Source organism: Neopelma chrysocephalum, unplaced genomic scaffold, assembly GCF_003984885.1.
Source record: "Neopelma chrysocephalum unplaced genomic scaffold, ASM398488v2 Primary Assembly neopelma1_68b, whole genome shotgun sequence".
Classification (NCBI taxonomy): domain Eukaryota; kingdom Metazoa; phylum Chordata; class Aves; order Passeriformes; family Pipridae; genus Neopelma; species Neopelma chrysocephalum.
Genome location: NW_020897728.1, coordinates 1,672,674 through 1,699,474, shown reverse-complemented (window position 1 = coordinate 1,699,474; position 26,801 = coordinate 1,672,674). Strand labels below are relative to the sequence as shown.

At 47.3% G+C, this 26,801-nt stretch overlaps 2 protein-coding genes across 2 annotated transcripts in view; both read right to left on the bottom strand.

Annotated features, from left to right (window-relative positions):
• Positions 1 to 18,858, bottom strand: part of NLRC5 (NLR family CARD domain containing 5) — a 35,671-nt gene extending 16,813 nt beyond the window's left edge. Inside the window, exons 1-22 of the mRNA XM_027685340.1 lie at positions 18,823 to 18,858; positions 14,667 to 14,814; positions 13,497 to 13,797; positions 12,084 to 12,146; positions 10,697 to 10,762; positions 8,297 to 10,040; positions 7,901 to 7,984; positions 7,736 to 7,819; positions 7,569 to 7,652; positions 6,949 to 7,038; positions 6,025 to 6,075; positions 5,072 to 5,137; positions 4,293 to 4,376; positions 3,708 to 3,791; positions 3,220 to 3,309; positions 2,546 to 2,611; positions 2,063 to 2,140; positions 1,559 to 1,642; positions 1,258 to 1,341; positions 933 to 1,022; positions 770 to 817; positions 236 to 304 (exon numbers count right to left, since the gene is read on the bottom strand). Of these exons, the coding sequence (XP_027541141.1) occupies positions 236 to 304; positions 770 to 817; positions 933 to 1,022; positions 1,258 to 1,341; positions 1,559 to 1,642; positions 2,063 to 2,140; positions 2,546 to 2,611; positions 3,220 to 3,309; positions 3,708 to 3,791; positions 4,293 to 4,376; positions 5,072 to 5,137; positions 6,025 to 6,075; positions 6,949 to 7,038; positions 7,569 to 7,652; positions 7,736 to 7,819; positions 7,901 to 7,984; positions 8,297 to 10,040; positions 10,697 to 10,762; positions 12,084 to 12,146; positions 13,497 to 13,797; positions 14,667 to 14,672 (3,416 nt within the window). The 5' untranslated portion in view covers positions 14,673 to 14,814; positions 18,823 to 18,858. The remainder of the gene's footprint in view (positions 1 to 235; positions 305 to 769; positions 818 to 932; positions 1,023 to 1,257; positions 1,342 to 1,558; positions 1,643 to 2,062; positions 2,141 to 2,545; positions 2,612 to 3,219; positions 3,310 to 3,707; positions 3,792 to 4,292; positions 4,377 to 5,071; positions 5,138 to 6,024; positions 6,076 to 6,948; positions 7,039 to 7,568; positions 7,653 to 7,735; positions 7,820 to 7,900; positions 7,985 to 8,296; positions 10,041 to 10,696; positions 10,763 to 12,083; positions 12,147 to 13,496; positions 13,798 to 14,666; positions 14,815 to 18,822) is intronic.
• Positions 18,859 to 21,057: 2,199 nt separating this feature from the next.
• CETP (cholesteryl ester transfer protein) overlaps positions 21,058 to 26,801 on the bottom strand; it is a 21,505-nt gene continuing 15,761 nt past the window's right edge. The window contains exons 5-17 of the mRNA XM_027685306.1: positions 26,270 to 26,340; positions 25,907 to 25,994; positions 25,724 to 25,793; positions 25,376 to 25,436; positions 24,680 to 24,771; positions 24,269 to 24,448; positions 23,814 to 23,864; positions 23,321 to 23,488; positions 22,043 to 22,110; positions 21,874 to 21,916; positions 21,711 to 21,780; positions 21,308 to 21,393; positions 21,058 to 21,214 (exon numbers count right to left, since the gene is read on the bottom strand). Coding sequence (XP_027541107.1) covers positions 21,140 to 21,214; positions 21,308 to 21,393; positions 21,711 to 21,780; positions 21,874 to 21,916; positions 22,043 to 22,110; positions 23,321 to 23,488; positions 23,814 to 23,864; positions 24,269 to 24,448; positions 24,680 to 24,771; positions 25,376 to 25,436; positions 25,724 to 25,793; positions 25,907 to 25,994; positions 26,270 to 26,340 — 1,123 coding nt within the window. The 3' untranslated portion in view covers positions 21,058 to 21,139. The remainder of the gene's footprint in view (positions 21,215 to 21,307; positions 21,394 to 21,710; positions 21,781 to 21,873; positions 21,917 to 22,042; positions 22,111 to 23,320; positions 23,489 to 23,813; positions 23,865 to 24,268; positions 24,449 to 24,679; positions 24,772 to 25,375; positions 25,437 to 25,723; positions 25,794 to 25,906; positions 25,995 to 26,269; positions 26,341 to 26,801) is intronic.

Below are 26,801 nucleotides of genomic sequence, written 5' to 3'. Positions count from 1 at the left end.
GTAGTAGCCAGACAGCTCTGTACCTCATTATTTATGGGTAGAAGCTTCCTCTGCAGGAAAGCAAGACAATGCCCTCAAACCTAGCCAAGCCAAAGATGCACTATTTATTTGCCTCTCTGAGGAGACACAGCTGGAGGGGTGGGTCTGTTCCACCCACTAATGATATCTGCACTAAAGATACAGATCCCTACAGCCATCTCTCCCTGTGCTCCTGAGTGACAAAAGGAAGCCATACCGAAAGTGTCGTCCTTTTGCTTTGTGCTTGGGATGTGCCAGGAAACCACTTCTCCATCTGCTGGCACTGCTGGGGAAAGAACAGTTTAGCCCATGAGTTGTGCTCATGTTATTGCCTGTGTGGGGCTGACTCCCCAGGAACAGGGTGAGGTGGTGGCAGTGGCCTCACACTCTGATCTGCCTCTTCTCACCCTGTGCCAGAACCAGGTTTACTCATGCCCAGAAGAAAAAGGGCCTTATTATCCCTCCTCCAGACTCCAGAGAGTTCTGCACCCGCTCTGCTGAGTGGCATTTGCTCTGTCCTTGCCTAGCAGGGAGATGACTGCAGCCTGGATCAGCAGTTGGACACTGTTGGCCTCAAGCTGCTGTCAATCCACGAGCCATGAAACAGCTCATCCTGCTTCCCCCACCCTGATTGGAGTGTGGAGCCAAGTGACCTTTTAATTGGCACCCCTCAGGGACTCACACAGCACCATCTATTTCAGATTTCATAAGGAGGGGTTTGAAAGCTTTAGATGAGTGGGTGTGATTTTACCTGACTCTTTCCCAAAAGGTTACATGAACCACCTGCGTGTGTCCTAAGCTGCAACCAGAAAAGAACACCATCAGCGTGGAGTTTAGTGATACACTCCTCAAAAAACAACAGTTTGAGGTTTTGAATTGAAAAAAAAAAATAGGAAAAGTACTCCTGGTCATACCTGAGGCTCATTGTTTTAATGTGTTCCAACGTAGATAAGGACTGAGCTAAGAAAAACACAGAGTTCAGGGAGATCTGGTTGTCATTAAACCTACAGGAAGAAGAGATGAAATCAGCTGCTGCAAGTAAAATACTGGCAATTTATACCACATCACACAGTGATATTGATCCTTGTCAAGATGTTGTCCAGGCAGCACCGTGGATCCCAACACAGAATATTGCTGTAGCTGATCCCGAAGAGCCCTTTCCAAATGTGGGCTGTGCTTCCACAACCAATACTTCCACAAAACCCAGTCCATGAATAAGGAGAAACAGGAGCTACTCACTTGAGAGAACTCAACATTTTCATGTTCGGGAGGCACTGAAAGAGCTGCAACAGTCCCTCGTCTCCCAGACAATTATTTGACAGGCTAGGATTTAAAAAAAAGGCATTTCATTTTCACAGGAAAAGAAAAACAATAGGCACCACCAGCTCTTAGTAACAAGAGCTCTGAAAGCAGGGTACAGGAACCTTAATCTAATGTCTCTACCACACTCTCTATACAACACTGCAGAACAGACAAGTGGCATTTTCTCAGTATCCCAAAAAACTGCTGATAAAGACCATCAGAGTTAAGAAGGACTCACTCCAGCTCAGAGATGTGGCCACATTCCTTCAGGGCTGCACACAGATTCTCCAGGTCACTGCCTTTAAAGTTGCTGTCTGTCAGCCTAGGGGAAAAGAGAAATCAGTCGACCAGTTTTGCAGGATTGCAAACAAAATTGCAAACTTCACTCCTGCAGAAAACTAGAGAATAAATGAGATAATAATGAAAATAAAAAATCTCCCTGAAATATCTCACTGTTCACCCGCTCCTGGGTGAGCAGCCACCCCCTGCCCTGTGCTGCAGGTCCCTGTGCCCTTTGTTAGGCACAGGGAGGGCACCAGGACATGCCCCCCCAGCCAATCCCCCCACCCAGGGCACAGCCTGCAGCTCACGTGGCAGCTGCACCCCGAGCCACTGGCACTGGGGGGATTCCTCAACATTTTCCAGTCCTCTTGTGATTCACCATCCAGAGATGCAGTTTCCATCAGCTGTGCAGAGATAGGACATGCATGAAATATGATGAAAATTTGCCTTATTTATTTACCTTATTTTATGGGGGATGGTAGGTGTCTGGTTTTCCTCTTGGTATTTTTGGTCATCAGCAGAGAACAGAGTCTCTCCCCTAAGGGAGCAGAAAACCAGGGAAAGGTAAAACACTTATGCTTTAGGAATTTGGCACACCCCTGGGGCTACCCTGGCTCTAGCCCACACCTGTGTCTTCCCAATAGCAAGCTCCCCTTTTCTAACCAAATATTTGAGCAAGCAGGCAACGGGGGAGGAGGGGGAAGATATATTTCTATCTAAGCTAGAGTTTGATGGAAAATTCAGGTTTTGCCTAAACATGCTTTGTGAAGAGTCCACATCTGTGCAAAAATCTGACTATTCATAACTAAATGGAACTGGATAAACTAATTAACTAAACTGTAACACTACAACTAAAAACTATAACATGACTAACTCTGACTATTCATAACTAAATGGAACATGCAAATCCTAAAATATCACCATTTGTGCACACACACTCTACCTTAGAGGAAGGGAAGAAAACTCTCTGTCTTCTGTAAACCTCAGTACTGCAATCTTACGACGAAGGCTGTGAAAAAGAGGAGTCAATCAATGTCACACTTTGGTTATTTACAGAGCTTTTTGTTTTAAGAGTGTTTGGTTTTGTTCTGCAAAACTCTTTGGTGACACCAATCACTTAAAATGTTCCAAAAGCAAGCAAAAAATTATCTCTATCGGCTTTAAATCCTGATTGGGTCAAACTATGCAATATCAGATAGTCCAGTTCCTCTGAATCATTAGAGAAAGAGCAGACAACATTGTTATACTTTAGCTCCAGTGGGTTTTCAAGCAAAAGTAATAGAGAGAATTTCCAGTTCTGCTCCAGGAGGTGTCACCAGTTCCCACACTCCACAGAGATCCTGTCTCCAAAACTTCCTGAGGCAGAGAGCAGGGAATTGTCCAAAACTGCCCCCACACATGAAGGGACACACATTTCTGTACCCTCTCTAATTCTGGCCAATGGCTCCAATAAAATCGGTTTACAGCAATGTATCAACAAGTGCCAGTGTTAGTAACCACCTTGGGACATGTTCTTCACCTGCCCCGCTTCGGAGGTGACTCAACAAAAACCTCAGAACAGAAATGTCAAACCTGTATATTGGGATTAACTCCAGGAATGGTTCAAGACCCACATACCTGACTTGTACCTCCATCACCTTCTGGCAGGTATTTAGTGACTTCAACAGGCTGCAAATGCCAGCAACAGAGAGGCTGTTTTGACTGAGACTAAGAAAGAAAAAAAAAGGCAATTAGCTGGTCCCTGAAATCACAGAGTTCCTGTGGAAGCAGCCATCAGTGTGCTGCATGACTGAACCCATCTCACTTCAGAAGTGGTGTGGTGGAAAACACACAGGACCACTGCTCCTTAGGATGGGGTTTTAATGAAAGAGCACTTCAGCACTTCGGATGCATTTGGACCAATTTCTGCGTGTGACACTGAGCAAGTGACCACCTTCAGCCTGGATTATCTCATGGCCTGAGTCTCACCCTTCCTCAAGAGCTGCTGCTGTGGCACTGGTCTGGGTGAGCCTTTTGCCTCTTCCATCCATGCTCAGCATCCCTGTACAGTCCTTGCCAGGCTCAAGGAAAGAGGGCAAGTTGGTTTTGTACAAGGCAACACTTACTCCAGCTGCTTTGAAATTGATATCCGAGGGAGACTTTCCAGCAGGCAACAGCAGCCTTCATCTCCAAGCTTGTTATCTGACAAACTGAAGCATTTTCCAGTTAGTGGGGACTGTTTTGAGCAATATAAACAACAAAGCCCTCAAAATCTGCTTGCTTTCCCTTTCCTACAATTGCTTTTTTGCCTGGATTGTTCTTCTGTCGCAGCTCAAACTTCCCTGGTTATCTCTGCATGAATCAACTTCAGACAAAAAGTTTATCCCTAGGAAAATATTATTCATGTTTTAGCCCCCAAACCATCTTACTTTAGAAACCCCATGTGGGAGTACAAAAGAGGAACCCAATGTGACTAGACAAAGAGTGCTGGGACCTTTCCTGGGGGTCAGGCCCCCTGTCTGACTGCCCTCTGATATTACTCTACCTGTAACATCCCTGGTCTAGTGGAGGGTGTCCTTGTCCATGGCGAAGGGGTAGAACCAGGGGATCTTTAAGGCCCTTTCCAACCCAAACCAGTCTGTGATTCTATGATCCCCTGCTCCCCACCACCCACCCACAGCCACTCAACAGGAGGGAGAGGTGGCACTTACTCCACTTCAGAGAGGCAGGGGCAGCTCTGGAGAATGGCAGCGATGCCTGTGGCATGTTGGGGAGACAGGCTGCGATCCTGCAGGCTGTGAACAGGGAGGGTTAGTGAGCAGTGAGGGCAGGGGGGGCCCAGGCATTTCTGGTGTGTGTCTCTCCAAACGAGAGCACGCAGAAGCAGTACCAGGAGAGGGAGCTTTTACTCTCTGCTCTGCCACACAACCCTGGGTATACATTACTCGGTTTCCCTATGGCCGGTGCTGCAAAAGGAGTGCCCAGGGATGCACTTCCAGAGGGCTGTGCAAGTGCAACACCTTGTGTGAGAGCTGCCTGGCACTGCCAACCCAGAGGAGGGGGTGGCTCTAATTGTTCCTGTTGTGCAGGGGGGTGAGGGAAGGAGAAGGAGGCAAGGGAGGGCCATTTCCCAGCTTTGAGATCTCAGATAATGTGCTTGAGTTCTACTTTCAGCAAACCACTACTCCTCTGGAGCCCAGGCAAGAAAGAAAACTGTGGCTCATGCTTTTGGCAGTCAGTAGAACATATGGCATGATGGGCATTATCAAAGGAACTCTGCCTCTCTACACACAAGAAATAAAGCCACTGGCTGGGCCAGATAGGGATTTCTATTGATATTTTCATTTACTGATTCAGTAATTCAAACATTTTCAGAAGAGGAAATATCCTCTGTCCTTAAGGACCAACACAGCTGCTATTCTTGCCCTTCTGTAGTACCTGTCATCTGCAAATCACATGCACTAGCAGGACTTTCAATTCCTTCTCTTACCATAACTTCACTTGTCTAGTTGGAATTACATGTTCCTTATTCTCTTCTGACCTCAAATCCAAAGATCTGCAAACAAGCAAAATATTTGGCCTTTAATATGCCTTCATGAAACACCTGATGACTTGGGTGCTGGTCAATATTTTCTGGCAGAAACAACAAGGTTTTTGTTCTGTCCAACCAATTCATGCAAGTTTAAGTGGCTTCCAAAATCCAGAAGAGTTTAATTGGGAGATGCAGCACAGGAGTGTCCACACGTCCACATATACATTTCATTGTATATTTGATCCAACTGGATAACTGAGCCCCAGTTCAAAGGTGCTATTAAGATGCAGGATGTTTTGCCTCCACGTGGGATTGGGCCACCCCAGGAAGGGATAAACATATGACCTGCACCAGGTGGCCCACAAGAGCACAAGAACTGTTCAGGCATCTGAACAGGAGCAATTTCTGGCTGACTCAGGACCAGGATGAGTCAGTTGGTTCATGAATGCAAAACACTGAGGGTCCCCTGAGGTCTGCACAACATGGGGCAAAGTGAGTCCCCTGTCAGGGAGCAAGAGATCATTTCACAGTTTCTTAATTAAGGTCAAATCCACCATTCCCTCAAAAGTATGCACAAGAAAGGAGAGCACAGGAGCCAGCCAAAGAAGGAGCAAGGTATCCTCCTTCATTTTCCTCACTTTCATCTGTTTTTCAGCAGTTTTGCAACAGAAACATGGCGCTTCAAGCTTGCACAGGCACTAGGGCGCTGCCTTTGTGGAACTGGCTGGTGGGTGTGTGCAAAACCCACACATTTTGGCTACATTTCACCTCTCTCAGGAGGACCCAGCTCTGCCAGATGCAAGGGCAGAGGCGACCAGTTCTGCTGCTGGGGTGGTTTATGGTGACACCAAGATGATGGTTGGGCTCAGCACAACTCCGAGTACAGCACAACCCCGAGGGCAGTTTCTCACCTTGGAACTTTCCCAGGTGGGCCAGAAAAATAAATAATCACAGTGTCCCTCCTGAAAAAGAGATCCAAGCCAACGTTAGGGCACAGGTGGAAGGATGCCATTTGTTTAGCAGAGGTGCTCAGTAAGGACCAAATCTGTTGCCTGGATGCTAAAGAGGGCCTTGACATCTGCCACGCCAGCACGTTGCCACGGGTGAGCAGCTGAGCAACCGTGTGGCAAAGGGGGCACCAGGACACCCCACAGGTAGAAGTGGGGCTGTAGTGCAGATGAGAGAGTGACACAGTTAAAAATATCGGGCCAGGATTCTTTTTTTTTTTTTGCAAGACCAGAAATTTTTTGGAAAGGGGTTCGGTAGAAACTCCATTCCAGCAAGAGAAGAGAGAAAAAGCTGTGTGTAACTTGAGTTACACCAGGGATTACTTTGGCCTGTTAAACTTAGAACATAACACAGCCATAAAAGCCAGGATTTGAAAAAAAAAAAATCTACCCTTTCTCTGTCATCCTGGACATATGAAAACACCAAACCCTGTAATTTAAAGGATTGTAGAGTTTGAGCTAGGTAAATCCACACATTTTTAATAAACTTAGCTAACTTATAGCAAATTTATGCTAGTTGGTAAAGAATTTCCTAGCTGGTATATTGTAGAGCTTAAAAGCAAGTTTAAATCCTGTTACATAAGAAGAAATATCACATCCCACAAATGAATTTAGAGACCAAGGATAAAATGACCTATTAAAAAAAATACAAAGAGGAAGCACACGATAAGGTGAATTCACGTTTTGTTTCCAATAGAAAAGGAGTCAAATTAATTTATGTTCACTTTGATTAGCTGGCAATTAAGCTTTAAAACAGTGTCCATTTGAAAAGTCAGCATCTAAAGAGACAGCCTATTTGCTTTTGTAACAGCTCTCATGTGTTGGTACCTGACACACAGTTCAGTGGCATTTTGACACGCGACGACTTCCTCTGCCAGAGCGAGAACAGCACTCAAGGAAAGGTGGTTGTTGCTGAGACTGTGAACATGAGGAAAAACACAACCTCAGCTGCTGGATCCCACAGCACACTCCTTTGTTACACAAATGCCCTCTGCTCTGCACCCTGAATGACCTGAAGTGCACGTTCTTTACTTCAAAACTCCTGAATTTTGCAACAAAAGCTTTATCAGATCATAGTCCTTTCTCTGCAAGCTATAGCTCCCATGAATTTAGAATCAGGGATAACCTCTTTACGTGCAACAGAAGGATCATTAACTGATTTTGGGTTAGTCAGGGAATGTACTTCACACCTGTGTAATTACAAAACCAATGCACAGTGCAGTTAAACTCCTGCTACAACAAATCCAATTTAAGTATGGAATATTAAAGCAGTGAGGTCAAAGCACAGCCTTCCAGCCTCTGAGGGTTTATTCTTTAATTGCATGTTCATTCTGCTTCATTACCTGTTGGACCTCATTAAACATGAAACGTAAGGTCTTGCTTCTACAAATCCTGTGCTTGTTCTCATGGCTACCATTTTCAACAGGTTTAAGCCACTTTTCACTCACTCTATTTTCTTCAGGTTTTCCATTCTGGAGAACAGGTCCATCACCCTCTTCACCTCTGGATCCCGTATCCGATTGTCCTGCAAGCTGCACAGATTCATCCTCATCAGTGTCCCAGGCCCCCAGGGAATGAACAGTTGATTTGAGGGTCATTGCCACAACACACTCACTTTATTTCCTCAAGCTGGAGGCACTGTGATGACGCCTGGACCAAGTTAGTCATCCCCTCAGCTGTGATGCTGCTGCCTGTCAACCTGGAGTGAGCCAATGTAGTTAAACTGACAGGGAACAGACAGGGGAGTGAGAAGGCTCTGACCTTACAAGCAGAGACTTACTCTAGTTTCTTCAGGCTCCCCATTCCTTGTAAGCCCTTTGAAAGAGCAGCAGCGAAGTCATCACCACATCTCCTGCTGCGAAAGCTAAAACAAGGGGAAAAAAACCATAAACACAACAAAAACTGAAATAAGCTAGCCCACAGAGCAGGTTAAATAGTAATTCTTTTAAAAAGCATTGAATTTCTTTCTTGGTAGCCTTGGTATCATGCTCTTTTCAGCAGCATCTTTATCTTTTCAAACATCTCACAAATTCATTATTCCACGCATTTCTGCAGCATTGAAGTGATGCTGTACAGATCAGAATTTCTTACATATTCTTTCTCTCCCTTCTAGAACAATCACAAGGCTTGCCCTTCCAACCCCCTCAGCCCTTCACAGCACTCAGTGTGTGCTTACCTCAAGTGCTCCACGTTTTTACAGCCAGCCAGAACCTCCAAACAGTCGATGTCCACGAGACATCCCGCAAAATCCAAACAAGTCAAATCCTGGCCCGAGTTTATGACAAAAACCAAAGCCGACATGTCCAGAGGCGTCAGCCTGAAGTTTCTGAACTCATACTTGAAATTCAGCAGGCTCCCGATGTGCTGGGCTACTTCCAGGTTTTGTGTCTCAAAGGTGCAGTGGCAGAGCTCGAGGACCTTAGGTCCTGTCAGATGAGTGGCTGCCATTCTCTTGAGAGACTGCAGGATTGCATCCTGCTTATCCTGCACCCAAGCTTCATCCTGCTCTGCCAGCAGCATGAGAAATGTCCTACACTCCTTTGACGACAAGCCCGACAGAAAGATGTGAAAACTCTCCATGAACTCGGTCTTCGTCTCATTCTTCAAAGTCCACTTTAACTTCAAGAAGAACTTCTTCTTCAGGTAGTTCTTGTCCACACTCCTACTCACCATGAGACACAGGGCTGCAAAAAACTCCTGCAAGCTCAAGTGCACAAAGGCATAGCCAGCCTCTGGGTAAGTGCCACTTGTCTTCACCTCAAAGACAGTCAGCAATCCATGCAAGGAAGCAAATTCCTTCACGTGCTCTGGAATATCACCAACATAAAATACAAGCTTCTTCTCTTCCAGGCCTTTCAGTGCAAGGTCACACAGACCCAAAATGGCCTTCTTGTTACAGTTCAGTTGAGTCTCCTCATCACCTGCACACTCTCCCTGTTGTTTGTTTAGGAAGATGAGAAACATTTTGATATAAAACTGTGTCATGGTCTGAGGAAGCTCCACACTCATCTGATGTTTAAGGAGCAAATACTCCAAACAAATGCACACAACATTACACAGAGCAGGGATGAGGCACATGCTGAGGAGCTTGGTGTTGTTCTTCAGGTGAGCAATGGCTTGTTCTTTGAATGAATGCTGCTGAAAATAGTGGCTGACATATTCCTCAACCCTCTCTTGGTCAAATCCCCAAATTTCTGCCAACACACTGACTGTATATAATGAGTCAGGTGGTCTCTTAGGTCGGCTGGTGACCAACACTGTGCAACCAGGCAGCAGCTTCCCATGACAGAGGTCTGCAAAGAGCTGGGATATGGACATAGGGGAGGCAAGAGCTGGGCCTCTCTTAGAGGATGACACGTCCATGTTAGCTGCAAACTCATCCAGCCCATCAAAGATGATCAGTGTCTGCTGGGCATTCTCCAGGAGATGCTGGAACACTGCATCAGGGCTGTCTTCTGGCTGAAGGAACACGTCAAACAGAAGCTCCTTCAGCGTCAACTTTCTTTTCAATAAATTGAGCTGCCGAAACTCAAACAGGAAAGTGAAGAGAAACTGAGGTAGGACGCCCTCAGCCCATTTCTGACAGATCCTGTGCATTAGCACGGTCTTGCCTGTACCTGGTTTGCCAAACAAAAAGATCACCCTGGTCGTGCCCGATGGCACCACACTGCCAAGGAGATCCGACACTTTCACGGCTGTATCCACACATTCTTCTGGCTCAGGAGCACCTGCCACATCCTCTCGGGGTTTGTCTGTTCTTTCTTTTAAGCGGGGGGCTTTGCTCTGACGAATGACAAGGTTGACAAAGGCCTGGTTGAAAGCCAGTGGTTGTGTTTGTTCCTGTGCTTCTGCTTCTTTCCTGCTCCCATATCTCTGGCGGATGGAACTGATGAGGAGATGCCGGTACTTTGCCGATGAATCTAAGAGAGAACACAACAGAGGGGCCACAAGCGTGGAAAAAGTTAGCTGTGAGTCATGACAGATCCAAAATACTACTACTTACAGACAGAGAAACAATGGCCCTGATCAGAGGTTGCTAAGTAGAAATGACAAATTTTGAACGCATGAAAATAACCCATAATTTTTCCTATTTTTGCACAGGGGGCAAAGAAGAGGACAATTCAGGGAAAAGATGTAATGCTTTACATGAAAACTAAATCTTATTGTTTCTTTAAGATGAGAATTAGGTATCTGTGTATTATGCACAGAATTCCCTCTTCACCCATGCTGGCCCTGTGCCACACTCAGCTGTCTGCACCTCGGAGCAGACACAACCTCTGCTTTTTGACATCTCTGATGGAACCAGCAAACAAATAAAGGGATCAGCCAGAACTGAATGCTTTACTGGTATATCCTGCTTTAAGAGAGTTCTTAGCCATTAGAAATGAATGTTTCATGTTATTTGCCAGGTCCTGTTGTCTTTATAACCTGTTGCATTAAGAGTTTATGCAGCTACTAAACAAAAGTTTCTCTCGACGGTGGAAGTTGATTTCTTGGGTGTTTCTGCAAAGAAGTTAAATAGGTCCTTCCTCAGAGGAAAGCACAGCATGGTGCTGCTTCTGGAACATCTACATACCAAGTCGTTGCTGTTTGGCATCCCTGTCACTCCCAGAGCTGTGGCGACGGCGGCGGCGATCAAACCCTGAAAATTTAAAGGTCAGAAACGTGTCAAAAGGGCATTTTGAATGGCAGCTTGTTAAAGCTGGGCAAGACTCTCCAGCAAAGCACTTGGGGATCTGAAGAGGCAAAACTGGAGAGACAGAACTAGTTGTAAACTCAGGCTGAGTTTACAGAACTGCTTTTTTCTGAGATGGGCCACGGCCACCTCACTGATGAGTCTTTTTGCAGGCTGGGTGATGCAACTGCCTCGCTTGGAACGCAGGAACTGCTCTGTTATCCTGGGGAACGAGGCAGGGAACAGCTGCTTCTGGGGAATGTACAGATTGCCAAGGCTATTTATAGTGGTTAATGCTGTTTGTTTGGGGTGCACTGTCAGAAGGAGAGAATGGGCAGGGTTTGGAGAGAGATGAGTCTTTCCTTTCTTAACTCCTTCTGGTAACTTTCAGCACTACTTTCAAATTTCCATTCCACCAGCAACTGGCAAGATTGACTCAGTAGGGCAGCCCAGCAGCTGGCAGCAGCAGTTTGTCTGCAGAACAGAAAGGTCTCTTCTGTTTTGTTTTCAAGATCTTAAACCTGCATGTGACACACGAGACAGTGTCATGTGGCACTGGCAATGCTGTGACTCAGAATCAGTCTCGAAGCGAAAAGCAGAGGCGAAAAAAGTGTCTCTGTGACCATAAAAACAGCTGGAACTTCAAGGGGTAGGTTGGGAGCTATGATTTAAAATGAGTAACTCCAGCAGAGATGGGCAAGGCAGGGAGCACTCACTGCTCAGGGAATGAAGCACCTCTGGCCAGGAGCAGGGGGTGCAAACAGCAGATGCAAACACGCAACTTATAAGGTACTGTGGGAACTGGCAAACCTCAGCAAGAACCACAGCCACTCTGAGAGAAGCTCCTGTTGCTGTGGGTGTCAGCCTTAGCCCAGTCCCCAAATTCACACAGCAGGAAGAGAAATGAAGAGCTTTTCCTTCAAATCATCTGTTTTTCACCAGCAGGCAATCCAGCACCAATGCAGTCCCTGCCACCAACAACAGGTACCTCTGCAGGACACAAAAAGCAGGGACTTCGTAGAGTGGGTGGGAGATTCCCTTGCCCAGAGAAACTAAAGGGAGTGAGGTCCTTAGCAGAGTTAGGGCCAGCAAGACTCTTCTGAAATTCAGGGAGAGAAAACAAGAACAGCAGAGGTTCACCTGGAAAGCCCCAAGAACAGAACAACCTGAAGTTGCTACGACTGGTAGCACTGAAGCCAATGCCTGGGATGTTTTTAGCTGTGCCCAGGACATGGGCAGAGAAGATAAACTCAAGAGCACAGTGCCCCAGGGAGTGTTCCAGCCTTACCTGTTGGCACAGACGACCAGGCACTCATATCTGTGCATGCTGCTTCTCTCTGGCTGAAGTTACCTAAAGGAGTTGGATGGGAAATAAAATGTGGTTAAGGCAAGTGCTCTGCTCTTGAGATTTGGAGTGCTGCTGGCCAAAGTCAAAGGGCAAACAGCTTGCAAGACAGATAGTACAAACCAAGACTCAGTATAAGGGCTGATGCAACACAGCCAGGTTTTAGGCTCCTCATGTGATCTTTTCCTTTCAGAGTGATCTAGAACACAGGCAACCTCTGCTTTCAAGGGAAAGTGAAACAACTTTTCTCTATGACAAACTCGGAGCATGGGCTGCTTTGGCTGATCTAAAACCACACTGCAGCCAAAAAGGGAACTCCTGCACTTCCCCCTTCCTGCAAAGAAGGCTTTGCTATGAATAAATCACTGGCAGAGTCAGCAGCCCAGTCAAGGGGCTTTTCTGACTCACGGTTTGGCTCAAAGCTGCCACAAAACCCTCTCAGCATAACCAGAGGCAATTCACCTTCAGAAGGATCAGGGATGCTCAGCTGCTAATACTACAGTTAAACCAAAATAAGCTGGAAACCTGAAGAGATATCTTCTTTTATGGTACGTCACAGCATCAAAAGGCTGAAACCAGTCTCAGCTTCAGTCCTGACAGAAATCCCCCATCAGTCCACCTTCCCTGTTGCTTGTCTGGTCTTTCCCCTGTTTCATCTCTGCCAAAGTGAGTGCTGCTGCATTCAGTTACTGAAGGTTGCATCCACCCAACTGATGTAACTAACATCCTAGCAAGCAGGATGTGAAAGACAGTACTGCTGAGAAGGACTCATCCTGTACAACTTCCTGCAGAAGAGAAGAATTAATCACCAGATAAAATAACCCAGTAAGGGAGAGGCACAGCTCAGCTGGTGCCACAGGCTCTCACAAAGCAGAGTGTGTGCACACTGTGTGTAGTCTGCCAAAAGACACACGGTTACTGACTGTGGTCTTTATGAATTGCATCATTTTGTCTAAAGCCACTGCCTCTAACTGCTAGTGAGAGATATGGGGAAGTGGTTTTCTTGTGTTTGGAGTGTTTTTATACTTCTGTATTTCTTGTCTTTCTGGATCAGGAAAATTTAAAAATAACAATTAAAAAAACACAGAACAAAGAGACAGTATTTTGGTTTTCCTCCTTCAAATAAATCCATCAAAAAATTTCGTCTCAGCTTTATTGGAGATGGTGGTGCACAATTTTTATTGGTTTTGGCTTTTTATGCCTAATCTTTTTTTTTTTTTACCTCAACTTACATTTCTAAGTTTTGCTCCCAAGAAAAAAAGACCATGCAAGTGAGGGCACTGGCGGTGTCACTGCCTAGACTGGTCTGTTGGCTGTGGCTGTTGGGTCAGAGGGAGCCAGCCTGGTTTCTCTTACCTTCTCCTGCAGAACTCATGAGCAGGACCTCCAGATCCAGGGGGAGGTCACATTCCATGCACAGGTACTGTGCAAACTGCTTCCAGGTGGCAGGACCAGCCTTCTCCAGCAGGTCAAGGAGCACTGAGATCTTTTCCCTGGTGTCGGTGATGCCGCCCAGGCTGCTCAGGGCCAGCTCCGGGAGGAAGCAGCGGGAGGTCGTGAGCAGCCAGCTGGGACAGTGGCTGAGGAACTCCACGAGCTGGGGACGGGCTCTGGCTACGGCTGCTTCCAGGTCTAGGTCGTCATTCTGAAGTGGGGGCTAGAGGGATGACAGCAATGGTCACAGGAGGGAGAGGTGTTCACCCACACAGCCCTGCTGTTGAGTAGCCAGCACAGCCCTTGATGACTTGGGCTGCTTTTCTATCCCGTGGTCTAACCCGGAGTTTCTCGTCTGGTTCGCTCTCAGAGTGTCCTGTGGCAAATCTGAGCCCAACCACAATGGTACAAGGACAGCAGTCCTTGTCTGCACAGCTGGAGTACGAGGGACAGGAGCAACCAAAGGAGTCAGTGTCTCTGGCACCAGCCAAGGAGAAGCTGTTGATGTCTGTATCATACAACATCCCGGGCATCTCTCACATGCACCAGGACCTCTGGGAAGGTCAGGAATGCTTTTGTTATTGGTCTGGAGTGCTTACACAAAGTCAAGGCCTTTTCTGCTTCTCATACCACCCTGCCAACGAGTAGGTTGGGGGTGCCCAAGAAGTTGTGGGGGAACACAGTCAGGACAGCTGACCTCTACTGACCCAAGGGTCAGTTAGATTCCAGGCCGTATGGCATTGTGCTCAGAATATAAAGCTGGGGGAAGAAGGAGGAAGGTGGGGAGTTCAGAGCGATGGTGTTTGTCTTTCTAAGTCACTGTTACACGTGATGGAGCCCTGATTTCCTGGAGATGGCTGAACACCTGCTTGCCCACGGGAAGTGGTGAATTAATTCCTTGTTTTGCTTTCCTTGTGTGTGCAGCTTTTGTTTTACCTGTTCAGTTGCCTGTATCTCAATTCACAAGTTTGTGCAGGACTGTTCTTGCTGCTCGTTTTGTGGGGATGAACAGCTCATTTCTGCTTTGGTGGCACTGTCACCTCCACTCCCACACCTCCTTCCCACATCAAAGCCATGCACGTAATCTCCTACCTGCATTGTTGTGTGATCAGCCTCCTTCCAGTTGTCAAGTGCAAAGGTGGCTTCTGGTCCATATTCTGATGGAGAACCAATCTTCTAGTGGCAGTGCTTCAGCATGCAGGGACACCCCAGAGTGTGGTGCATGCCTGTATGCAGTAGCCTAGGGGCAATAACAGAAGAGGATGTAGACGTACAAGGCCACTGTAATTACACAGGTCATAGATCCAGAAACTTTGCCTTTGACCTAAAGGTCAGCTGTGGTGCTTTTCATCTCTTTCCACTCAAACAAACAGTGACCACAAAAGTTTCGACATATGAGGATTCACTACTGGTCTGATGAAATGCAGGAGTGAGCCTTGTGCCCTAACATGGGGGTGAAGACAGTTTTACAGGAACACTTCAAGGGAATCACAGTTTTCCTGGCATCACTGCCTGATTTAAGCTGGTCTGTGCCACCCTGCTGCTCTTAGCCCCTCTGTGGAAGCTGATGCAGAAGCAGCAGCAGCTTGCTCAAGTCAAGCAGCCAGTCACACACACACACAAAAAACTGTGAAAAGCTGATCCTCTGAGGCTACACAGTTCTCACAAAAGAGTTGCAAGTGTAGGGGACTGAAAATGCCACCAGTGCCAGCTCCCCACCTCTCAGCAGAGATGGCAATTGGAAATTTCACCCCACTCTGCAGCAGGTGCTGGTCAGTGTCCAACCCCTCCTACCACAAGGAAAGGGAGGAGGAAAGCCATTACCATCCAGCAAGCCTCCAAACATCCTGCAGCAGGGTCCCAGCACAGGCTACAGCAGCCTGTCTCCAGCAGATAGCACCCTACATGAATGCTGAAACCCACATCCAACTACAGCCACCATCACCGTGTTTGAGGAAAGGCTGAGAAATAGAAACCACAGGGAGCAGCCTCCGTGCTCCATCCCATCACCAACTATCCATCATGCCCCTAGAGGGGACAGTCCTTCCAGGTCCAAGGGCACTTGGTGTGGTCTGAGAAAATTCCTACTGTTGCTGTAACACCCAAGTTTAGGTGGGGGCAGGACGGGACAGTGAGGAGCCCAGTTCAGCAAAAAGCCAGGAGCAGTGTTGAGTGGGAACATCCTGTGGGCCGTGTAATTCCACCCCCTCATGAGCCTGGTGCACATGGTGTCACTCCCCAGCAACTGCCCTGTCCTGAGCAAACCCAACCCAAGGGCAGCAGCTCCACCAGGGTGGAGGAGTGGGGGAGTTGTGCTGCAGAGCTGTGGTGTTCAGCCCTCACTCCCCAGACACGCTCTCCTCCACACTGACCATGCAGTGTCAGTAAGACACAGCCCTTCAGGCCTTTTATTTTTGCCACCTTCTTGACCCGGCCAAGGAGGGAAGCGGGAGACTTTTATGGAGCCAAGGGAAGAGCTCAAAACAGAAGTGGAAGACAGAAGGATACTCTGACCTTCCCCTCTGAGCAGAGAAAACTTCTAATTAATCAGAAAGCTACAGTGGTGCTGGAGCAGAGCCATGCTGCTCCCAAGGGTGCATTACATGCAGAGAACATCACCTCCCCACGTGGCTGCTGGGCATGGCCTGCACCCAGAACCTGAAGACAAAACAAAAGCAGGCACCGAGTTGGAGCACTGGAGGTAAAATCGGTCTAGACGTTTGTCCCACTCGTGTTTATGAGGATACCTGTTCCCCTGTCAACCAACACCACTCTCTGCCCTCTCTGTGCTGCCTCTTCAATCAACCTCCTCTGTTCCTGTGCTCTGAAAGCCAAGCAGACATCTGAAAAGAGAACAGCTTGGGATATTGTGTGTGCTCTTCTACTCATCAAGTCAAAGTTGGTTACTGTACAGCATCACCAGAAACTGCTGCAATACAGTATCACTGCAAGGAAGACTTTACCCAGGTTCCCCTTCCAGATCAAACTCTTAAATAAAAAGTGAGGCAGCTCTGGGACCCAGCAAAATGTGCAAATACTTTGTAAAAATAATCTAATGCCTGTCATTTACAATTCTAACAAGAACAAGAAAAATGTTCCAAAATTTGCCTCACCCAGGATCAGTTTTCTCCTCAGGCTGTCAAAAACTGTTGTCAAACATGCTGTCAAAAACTGAAATTCTGAACCTTACTGGAAAACACTCTGTAAGTTTTCATTCAAAATATTTTATTATGAGGGGTTTTTTTTGTTGTTGTTGTTGTTTTTATATATTCTCTGTCATACAAATAAAGAATGCTAATAGTAACACATGCGTTAGAAACAAAGAAAAATATTTCAATTAACTGGAAATCTTAAAAGACAACATTTAAGCCTTTCAAATTTAAACAAACTGCAAAATAATAGGGTTTCCTGCAAAACAAACTCAATTCCCCAGTAGCCTTATCAGTCAACCTTTGGGAATTTCCATTTTACACTTCTCCGACCAAAAACCAGAAATCTGTAGACAGCAACACTCTGACCTTATTCCCCTGATGACCAAGAATGACTGACTTAATAAGGCCTTATTAAATAAATACATAAATGAATAAAATCAGACCTTAATGCCAATGAAGACTGAAAACCATTCAGGCAAAGACTAGGCTCATAAGAATTAATGAAAGACTCATATTCAAGAACAAAACAACACTGAAAACTTAGATGCAAGTTTAATGACACTTCACAGCTCCTGTACCTACTGCTCTGCTAAATAAGACCATCAGAAATGATTGGCAGTGACCTACAGTACTACAGTACCTACCTCTCAATCCAAAAGGAAGCACAAAAACCTCCCAAGAAAAGCCAGAAAACTTTTCAGCCTCGATCCTTGCCCTTCAAATGCAAACCCACCATTATAACACTTTGCAAAAATCCACCTCTCCTCCCCAACTTGGCATTCACACAGTTCCCAGCCACGAAAAATTAAAGTGAAATGTGAAACTACCTGTTGCAAATCTACCAACTTCTTGCATTCTCTGAGGAGCCCAGAAGCAGAGCAGCAGCACCAAAGCAGCATGGGGGTCACAAAAAGAAACAAACTGGAGGACAATATCCACTGCCTCGACCTCCACTTGCTAACCCACCACTCCCCTGATGCACAAAGTCCTTCTGTGCCTTTTGGGACTTGATGAACAAAAGACGGAGGAAAATGAAAGTAAAACCAGCCAGGAATTCCCCAACTGAAATCCATCTGTGAGATGAGCAAAAATATTCAGTCAGAATAGCAGCAGGGTGACAACCTATTCTAAAATCTGTAGCCAGATGGTAATTTCAGTTGAAGCTTTAGGGGAGTGGTGCAAAAAGTGGGACTCAGAGGCAAACACTCTCCGTGGAGGAAACCAAGTTGGTTGCAGTTAAGAGTCTTACAATGGGAATATTTTTATATTTTTATATTTTTATTTAGAAGCATACATCTGACTATTCTGGCACAGGGGGAAATATTTCTTTACCACTTCCATTATATCTAAGAGAAAAAAAACAACTTGCTTTTCCTTTGGAATGGGGTCAAGGTTTAAGTGGGAACGTCGGAGTTGTGAATGAATTGATAAAAGATCGCAGGTTTCTAAACAGAACTGTGTGTGCACAGATTTCTAGATCTAGCTGCATAGGGTGCAATAAGCAATGAAATATTATTAATATTTCTCTGGATGCCAGAGGAGCAGCATTGGAAAATCAGATGGAGCCTGCGGCCGAGTCCCGGAGAAGGCAAGATGGCACACCACGCTGTGCCATAACTCACTTACCACAGAAAATAAAATACCCAGGTCCAGCAACACCCCTGTCTCTGGATAGAAACTCTCTCTTGCCTTGAGCACGGTGCAGGGAACGGGGGGAGCTCTGAGAGGACCAGGGGTGGATGGAAGGGCTGGGGGGGACACGGAGCAGCTGGAGCAGCCACATTCAGTGCCTACTGCCAGGCTCTGCCCCGGTTTGCCACCTCCTGCCCGGACCTGGCTCACCTTGTACCCGGCAGCACAAGCCCCCTGCTCTTGTTAAAGTTCGGACTCAATAATCCCGCGGGTCTTTTCCAGCCGTATTAAATTCTACGATTCCAGCCACGCCTTCTCGCAAAAGAAGCCAACTCTAAAGGCTGGGTAAAGAAGGGCAAAGCCAGACTTCTCCCCCTCAGTTCTCCCCACACCCAGACCCTCGCGGGGTTCCCAGCACGACGCCCCGGTCCGTCCCTGCCCGGGGATGCCCCGCCATCGCTCACCTGCCCGGCTCGGTCCCGCCGCCGCCGCTCCGGGACAGCTCCGGCAGCGCCGGCAAAGCCGCTGCGCCCGAAACCGAAACCAGCGGCGGCTTTGCCGGGAAAGCACGTGGGGTTCCGGAGCGGCTCCGCACCCGGCTCGGCCCCGGGGGGGCTGCGCCGCCTGTTTTGGGAGGGAGCGGCAGCACCGCGGGGATGCTCGGGGGACCAGCCGCCGTGTTGCTGCTTCTCCGGCACTTCAGCAGAGTCCCCGCTCCCCCGTGGAGTGATTTAGGCTGGAAAAGACCTCTAAAATCGTCGCGTCCAACCATGAAGCCAGCCCCTCCGTGTTCACCGCTAAGCCATGTCCCCAAGTGCCACATCCACACACCTTTGGAACACTTCCAGGTGTGGTGACTCCACCACTGCCCTGGGCAGCCTGTCCCATAACCTGACCACCCTTTCAGTGAAGGTATTTTCCCTACTATCCAATCTAAACTTCCCCTGGTGCAATTTAAAGCTGTTTCTTCTACTCCTGTCGCTTGCTCTCTGGGAGAAGAGACCAACACCCACCTGACTCCCACCTCCTTTCAGGGAGTTGCAGAGACTGATAAGGTCCTCCCTGAGCCTCCTTTTCTCCGGACTGAGCCCCCCCAGCTACTCTTCATCAGACTTGTGCTGCAGGTCCTTCCCCAGCTCCATTGCCCTCCTTTGCCCCATGGAAGGGCAGCCCAGTCCCACAGTCTGTCACCACTGAATGGCCAGAGAGGGGCAAAGCACCTCCAACACAGAAAAAAAATGCACTTTTATTCCTGCCATTTCCTTTTCATTAATGCTCATCACTAATGGGATGTCACTCAGGAGAACCAGAGGGCTGTGTCTTGACAGAAGGCAGTTCCTATGGTCTTCACCAGACATTGCCACGCAGGGAGGGAAAATATGGCCTCAGAAGTGGTGGCTTTAGAGCAGGAGGGAGCATGGATAAGCCCTCAGCTGGTACTAAAATAGGCAGCAGAGGCAGTGATGGGAATAGAGTGGGAAGGGAAAGTTGTCTACTCTACAAAGTTGCCCACTGTACCAGGTCTGTTCTCACCATTGTGTCACACCTTTCACATCACTCAGCTCCTGCTGTCTCGTGGGCACAGCTGGTCCTGGGCTGCCATGGAGCACCCTGCAAACTGCCACCCCTGTGTGTGCCCCAGCCTCCCTCCCCCAGCCTGGGCACCGTGACCACTGAACCCAGAAGTCACCTTGGAGCAAGGAGGTGCCTCGGGCAGTGATGGTGAGAGAGAGGTGGTTCAGAGGGACCTGGCTCACATCCCAGGGAGGACGTCCATGGCAAGGTGGAGGGAGCAGCCACCATGCCCAGGCAGCTCAAGAGGCTGAGCCCATCCTGCTACCAGCACCTCAGGGCTCTTTGTGGGAACCCCAACTTTAATGTTGCTCTGTGTGGGAGGAAAACATCACCCTCTGCCTTTGACAGTGTGATTACTATTACAATATTGGCTTTGTTGCCTGAGATCTCCTCCAATTGAAAAGAAAAAAAAAAACAGAAGCACAAACTGGTAGAGGAAAATAACTGAGCCACTTCAGATAACTTATTGCACTGCAGTAGGAAGGAAGTGGAACCTGTTATTTGACTAGACACTTAAACTTTCTGTTATAATCTCTTTGGTTTCCTTATAATTGTTATTGCTTTTCTCAAGTTTGCTGTCACTGTTTCAACAACACAGGCATTAACAATTTGCCTGGAACTCTACACAGAGCCACTTTCTTTAAAGAAAGTACCCTGGGCACAAAATCTCTCTGTTGAAGTACTGCACTGTAAATCCATATCCCATTAACTTTTTTCAGTCATACTCAAGTCTTTTAGCATTACTGGTTCTGAGCTTACTTCGAGTTTGGTAATATCATTTGAGCTGCTGGAGTCTGTCAGCATCAGGAGGCTCTTGTCTCTTGGCAGAAGGGAAACCCAGGATCAGCACAAAAAGTGCTACATTTCCAAAACTAACAGCAGAGATGCCAAAAGGTGGTCAAAACCCATTTCTGCTGCCTCCCATGTGCTAACCCAGAGCCCATGCACTTCAAGAGTTCAGCCCTTACTCCTAAGCACATAATTCCTTTAAAGATCCTGAAAAAGCAGCATGCATCAAAGTGCATATTTCAAGATCTTTGCAGAAAAAAGGCTCTGTAGAAGCACAACTGCACAGAACCCGGAGCATTTCTCAGGAAAAGGAAATAAAATTCCACCGAAGCTGATTTAAATCAGCTCATGTTTTAATTGGTTCACACACAAATCTTTCTGCTTGTACACAAGCTCCTCCCTATGAAGGGATCAGCTCTATAAACTTTTGTGAAGAAAATCAAGAAGCAAATGATGCGGGAAGTCAAAGTCAAGTTGTACAATTACGTATCCCTAAAAAGGGGGGAGAAAACAGAAAAATGTTATGTTAGTTTATGCCACAACTGGCTCTCAAAGCCCCCTTGGGTATCTCTGAGCTCTGCTTACCTTTCTTGTGACGATCTCAGGATTTATGATATCAAATAGGTTGATTCCTTTCCTGTCCATCAGTGAAGTCAGAGCTGATCCAATGCCTATGGAATCAGCAAACCCATCCAGTTACAGGTATGGCCTTGCTCCTCACCATGTGCTTCCACCCTGTCTGCCTGTTGCCAAAACCTAATTGTGCCTCAACGCCCCACGACCTTTGGCCCAACGGAAAACTCACTTTTTCCTTTCTCCCACACATTTACAAAGGGTTCCCCAAGTGAATCCAGCAGAAATTCAAAACAGTGATGTGGTTCCCCCCCTCCAGGCTCTTAAGGTTTTTGATGTATTTGTTCAGGTTTAGGGGATCTGTTGTTAGGCAATTTATGGAGTAGGTTGGGACTTCCCCAGAGGGAAAACTCACTTGAAGTTACTTCTGGGATCCCAACAACCGAGATCATGTTCTGCAGGAAGTTTCGTAAGGATGGGTCATTCTGAAAGCCAGAAAATTCATACCAAAAAAAAAATGCTTTAAAGACATCATTTCGCCTCAAATGGCTTAGAGAATACTTTTTTCAAGGACTTACCCCACTTGGATCAGCTGTGCATTTCAAGACTTTAAACTCCATGCTGAAGGGAAGGAAAAAAAAAAGGGTGAGGGGAAGTCACCTAGGGCTGCAGAGATCCTCTTTTTGTGCTGCTTTTAAGCACAGGCCAAAAAAGGCAACAAAACCCTCAAGAGACCTCAGTACTGACCTGGAGTCCAAAGGCTGCAAAATGAGTTTCTTTTCTGCATAGGCAGCTTGGATAGTGACTGTGATTTCCTGCACAAAGAAGAACAGCAGGGTTGGGGCACAGTTCATCTTGCCTTGTAGCAGGGAGTTGCATTTGGACATTTTGGTTTGCTTTCTAGGAGCCAGTTTTCAACATCCTTCCAGCTCTGAGGCAGCTGGGGCTACCACAGATAGCCACTAAATGTAAACCAAATTAAAAAAACAAAACAATCTCTGATTTCTGGCCATTTAGGCTCATTTTCTTGCTGTTGCCCATATGCAAACACTCATTTAAAAGGAGAATTTGTGATGCAGTTGCAGCTCACCACCAGGATTCTGGCAGTCCAGGAGCAGGTCACATCCCGGGAGCCATGATTTTATGAACCACCTCCAGTTCAGTGCTTCTGCAATTCCATAATTTCAAATCCTTGAAATTTATTTTGAGATATCACTTGGAGTGCAAGAAACAGCCCTGTGTATTTTCCTGTAACACCCTGCTAAAGTGGGATACTTGCTGAGTATCCCACAGGAAGGGAATTATTCTCAATTACAGTTTAACCCTTTAAATTAGAGAGTCTGCTCTACCCTCAGGGAGAGATTTGCATTGGTTTTGTGTCCATGGCAGCCCATAATTCCAAGACTGGACAAATATACTTCTTTCTTGTGATGTTACCCATGAGAGGAAAGCTCCTGGCATTTCTTTTTTCTGCTTCCTTAGACTCAGTATAAAGCAGTTTGGGATAAAACACAATGTAAGCAGGAACTTTCATACAGCCATACATAGAGGAAAAGTTTATATTTTGAGCTTCACATTTTTCAGAGGTGCATCTTCATTTCAGAGACAACTATTTTCTAAGTGGAGGTCAGAGCTAGAATTAGGGAATGAGGAGATTTCAAAATAAATCCATTCCCCTGGTGCCTTCATTCTCTCCTAAAACACCTCAGCTGCAGGGGTTTCTCTGTGTCTGGTACAGGTTAATGGGGACTCATCAGTGCTTTGTGCTGCTTTTACCACCTTGCACATCGGTGATGGGCTGGCCTGGTAGAGGAGGCATTGAGCCAACACAGTCACTGTCATCATTCCCAGCCTCAAATGTCAAGGGAAGAAATGGGAATGTTAAAAGGAATGGTTATGCCTTCTCTACCTCCCGTGGTTTAGCCACCCACCCTTCCCAGAGGGCTCCCTGCACACCAGGAGTGCTCCAGATTTGGGACAGAGCCTGCCCCAAGGTCTTCACAGTCAGGAGGCCCAAGAACTGACCTTCTCCATGTACAGCACCACCAGGGACTCTCCTCCTGCGGGAAGGGTGCTGACCTCCACTGCTACCAAGCACTTCACCACTGTCCCTTCAGGCTGAAGAGAAATTTGGGGGTGGGCGAGACTCCACACCTTGGCCACAGAGTCATTGTAGGAGACGCCTTGAAAAATCTGGTCAAGGAGCAACAGACGAGTCAGACTTTTCCCATACCAATTTCATGCCAACTTGCCACACAGTTGCATCCCTTTTGTAGTCCCCAGTTCCTCCTCCTGTTCATACAAGCTGAATAACTCAGCCAGGTTTCAGGGAAGCTGTGCCATCACAGAGGGCGGAGAAGTCCTCCTTGCAAAGCAAAACAGCTTCTCCATCAGTCCCTGGTTTTCCCCTCAGGCCCACCCAAGACTCAAGTTGTCAAGGGAAGGACCCAGATGCAACAGAATCCATTTGAAAATTCCTTATTTGACATCAAATGCTCAGAATAGGACCAAAAGTTACCATCTGCACCGCCTTCCGCTGCGCTTCCGTGTCCTCCATTTCAAAGAGTGCCTGCAGAAACGAACCAGAAACAGATTGTGGAAAACCAAACCACAAGGTTCTGGTTAGCCCTGATCCGGGCTGGATGGGACAGGGCACTGAGGTGTGGCCTGTGCTCAGTTCAGGGTGAGATTCCCTTGAGATCATCCCTTTTCTACCTCGGTGCTTCCCCAGAAAATCGTGTCCCTTTACAATTCAGCTGACAAGTTTTCTGTCAGCTCGTGTTATCACTCCAAGGGTTATCACTCATTGCCTGAGAGAAGGCTCTTGATAAAAGGGCACCAATTTCAGCATCACGTGTAGTGGCTGACTATAGATTGCTGTCTTCTACAGAAACTGGCTCTCATCAATATTAAGAGAACTTTTTATTCTCTCCCCAAAACACGAGTTAAGGAGGGAACTGCCCCTGAAATCACCTGCAGCTTCTCCCCTCTGATGGTCGATACCAGTCTCCCATCTAAGAAAGCTGCAGAGGCCAGAGAGCTGAGGGTGTGCTCGGACAGCCAGAAGTAGAGCATTCGGGACTCAGTCAGCAGCGACGGGGAGAAAACAGAGTCACTCAGGGTACTGGAGTAGTTCTTGTACAGCACAAGGCCCTTTGAAGGAAAACAAGCGCGTTGGCCATGGGGAGACAGAACAAAATGTGAACACCTGCATTTCCATTGCAAGGCAAAGGCCTGGCTGGCTGGACACAGAGCAGGGAGCGGGCTGGCATCAGCCCCCGCTGCAGCAGCTCAGCGTGGCAGCAAGGGACCAGCCCCTGCCAGCCCTCCAGCACACCCCAGCACCAGAAAACACTGGTCTTTGAGCAGCCTGGGTTACTTTACCTTGTGACGTGATTCTACATAACCTGTTTGTATCAGGGAGTCTGCTGCAAGGGAGAGATCAACGATGATATCCTTGTCCCGGACAAAATTCGCTGCGGGAAGGAAATGCGAAAACCTCGCACCAGAAACACAACCTCGAGCAGAGCTTGCTTAGGACTCGGTGCAGAAGGTGACTGGGAGTTGTAAAAGGACATGAGGGTGGGACAGGGGTTCCCACTGTTTCGGGATCTAGTGCTGATCCTGCTACAGCTCACTGACGGAATTGCAACACTGGGAAATAGGGATAATTACTTTCAGTTTTGCATTCTGCTCCTTTTCCCTGATATTTGGGACTGGGAAAATCTTCAGCAGGCAGATCCAAGTGCTGTAGTTATCTCAGGCCCAATACTCCAGTGCATGCTCCTGTTCCAGCTAGCATCAGTCCTGCAGCTATCCTGCACAGCTGGTCAGTGTGTACTGAAGGAGAAATTCCTTAGGAACTGTGTCTTTCAATATGTGCAATCACCCTTAAAAATAAACCTGATGCAGAAAACTCAAAACATAACATTGCTAAGGTTTACTTTGCTGTTCTCTGAGGGCTTGGGATCTCATAAACATTTTTGAAGGATGTTTTTGGTGAATGCAGCTACTCCCCTGCTGGAGCTCAAATGTCAAAAGTTGCACTTAAAAGAAAGCAGAAAAAACAAGAATGTTTACCTGCTAAATCAAGTACAAAATTTGCCAGCATCTGAGCGAGAGAATTGATTTCCTTGCACACCTACGAGAGGAAAAGAGGAAAAAAACTGAAGGCATGGGGTAGGATTTTGAATTGTAGAGCAGAGCTGGGCCTCTCGGTGAGATCTGGGGGCTGTTGGTCAGAGTCCAGCAGCACCAGTGCCAGCAACACCTCTTACTGTGTCCAAGCTGCTTTTTTTTTTTCTGGATTCAATTTATTTGTCTTATTTTTCACAAGCACTCACGTTGCACTGCTACTATCTCATGGGCACATGTGAGCAGAGAAGTGTGTAGCTTACAAAGCTACACAGAGCTTTCCTCTGTCCTTACCTCCCTCTTGAGAACAAGCTTCAGAGTGAAGGAGATGAAATCCGTGAAGAGCTGCTTCAGCCAGCCTGGTCTGTGTAAGACAAGGGAGCACAGTCAAGGACCAGCAGTGCTCCCTGGGGTGGGTGAGATTTAGGGACCAGCAGTGGGGCAATAAAGCTCTATTTTGAAGGGAGACTGACTCACTCTTTGTCTCCTTGGAGGTGAAGTGTGAGTTTGTGGAAAGTCAGGTAGCAGTCTGAGGCATCGGCAACCAGTTTGTCCTCCTGGCACGCTGCATGGGATGGAAGGAAAAGAGGAAAAAAAAAAAGCTAATTTGCTACTGTGATGAGAGGACTGAAGGGATTTATACCAGCTTCCTCCTCTTGAGCCATTAAAACTATGAGGTCTTTGAGGGCCAGGTTGTCTCCCAACCTGTGTGCCCAGGGTTCAGAGACCCACTCCCAGCCTCCCTGTGCCATCCAATCCCCACAGGGGTGGGCAGAGCCAGCCCGGGGTTGCTGCCCACCACCCACACCCACACTCACAAAGACCCCAGCTGTCACTTACTCAGTTTAATGCCCAGCTGGAGGTCAATGGAAGACTCAATTTCAAAATCAACCGAGTGGAAAAGCCGCAAACTGTCATGGCAAGAAGAGAGGACGTTTAGCAAACCATGCTGGGAGCAGCTTCTCCCTGACCACATGACAGCCACAGGGTGAGTTTTATAAACACCACTCACATCAGTCCTTGCACTGCAAGGACATGCTGCAGCTTATATAAGATACTCTACTCTGGCTTTAAATGATTGCAAACTGCTCTCTCAGCGGCACTTTAGAGCATTAAACCCCTTTTTTATCCACTCTTTGTGGAGCAATGAGGAAAGGGAAGAAGTCAGCTCGTAGGCTTTGGCCATCTTGCCTCCTCAGGCACAGTGAGGACAGAAAGACAGAAAGCCAGGCAGGCAGAGCAGTGATGGGGCCAAGCAGCACTGCTAGTACATAAAATCCTGTCTCACTTAGGCAGTGAGCAACGCTGGCATTGCCAGAGAGCCCGAGGGGTGCAGCCCCTCCACACCTACTTGTGTCACGGGCCAGTGCCC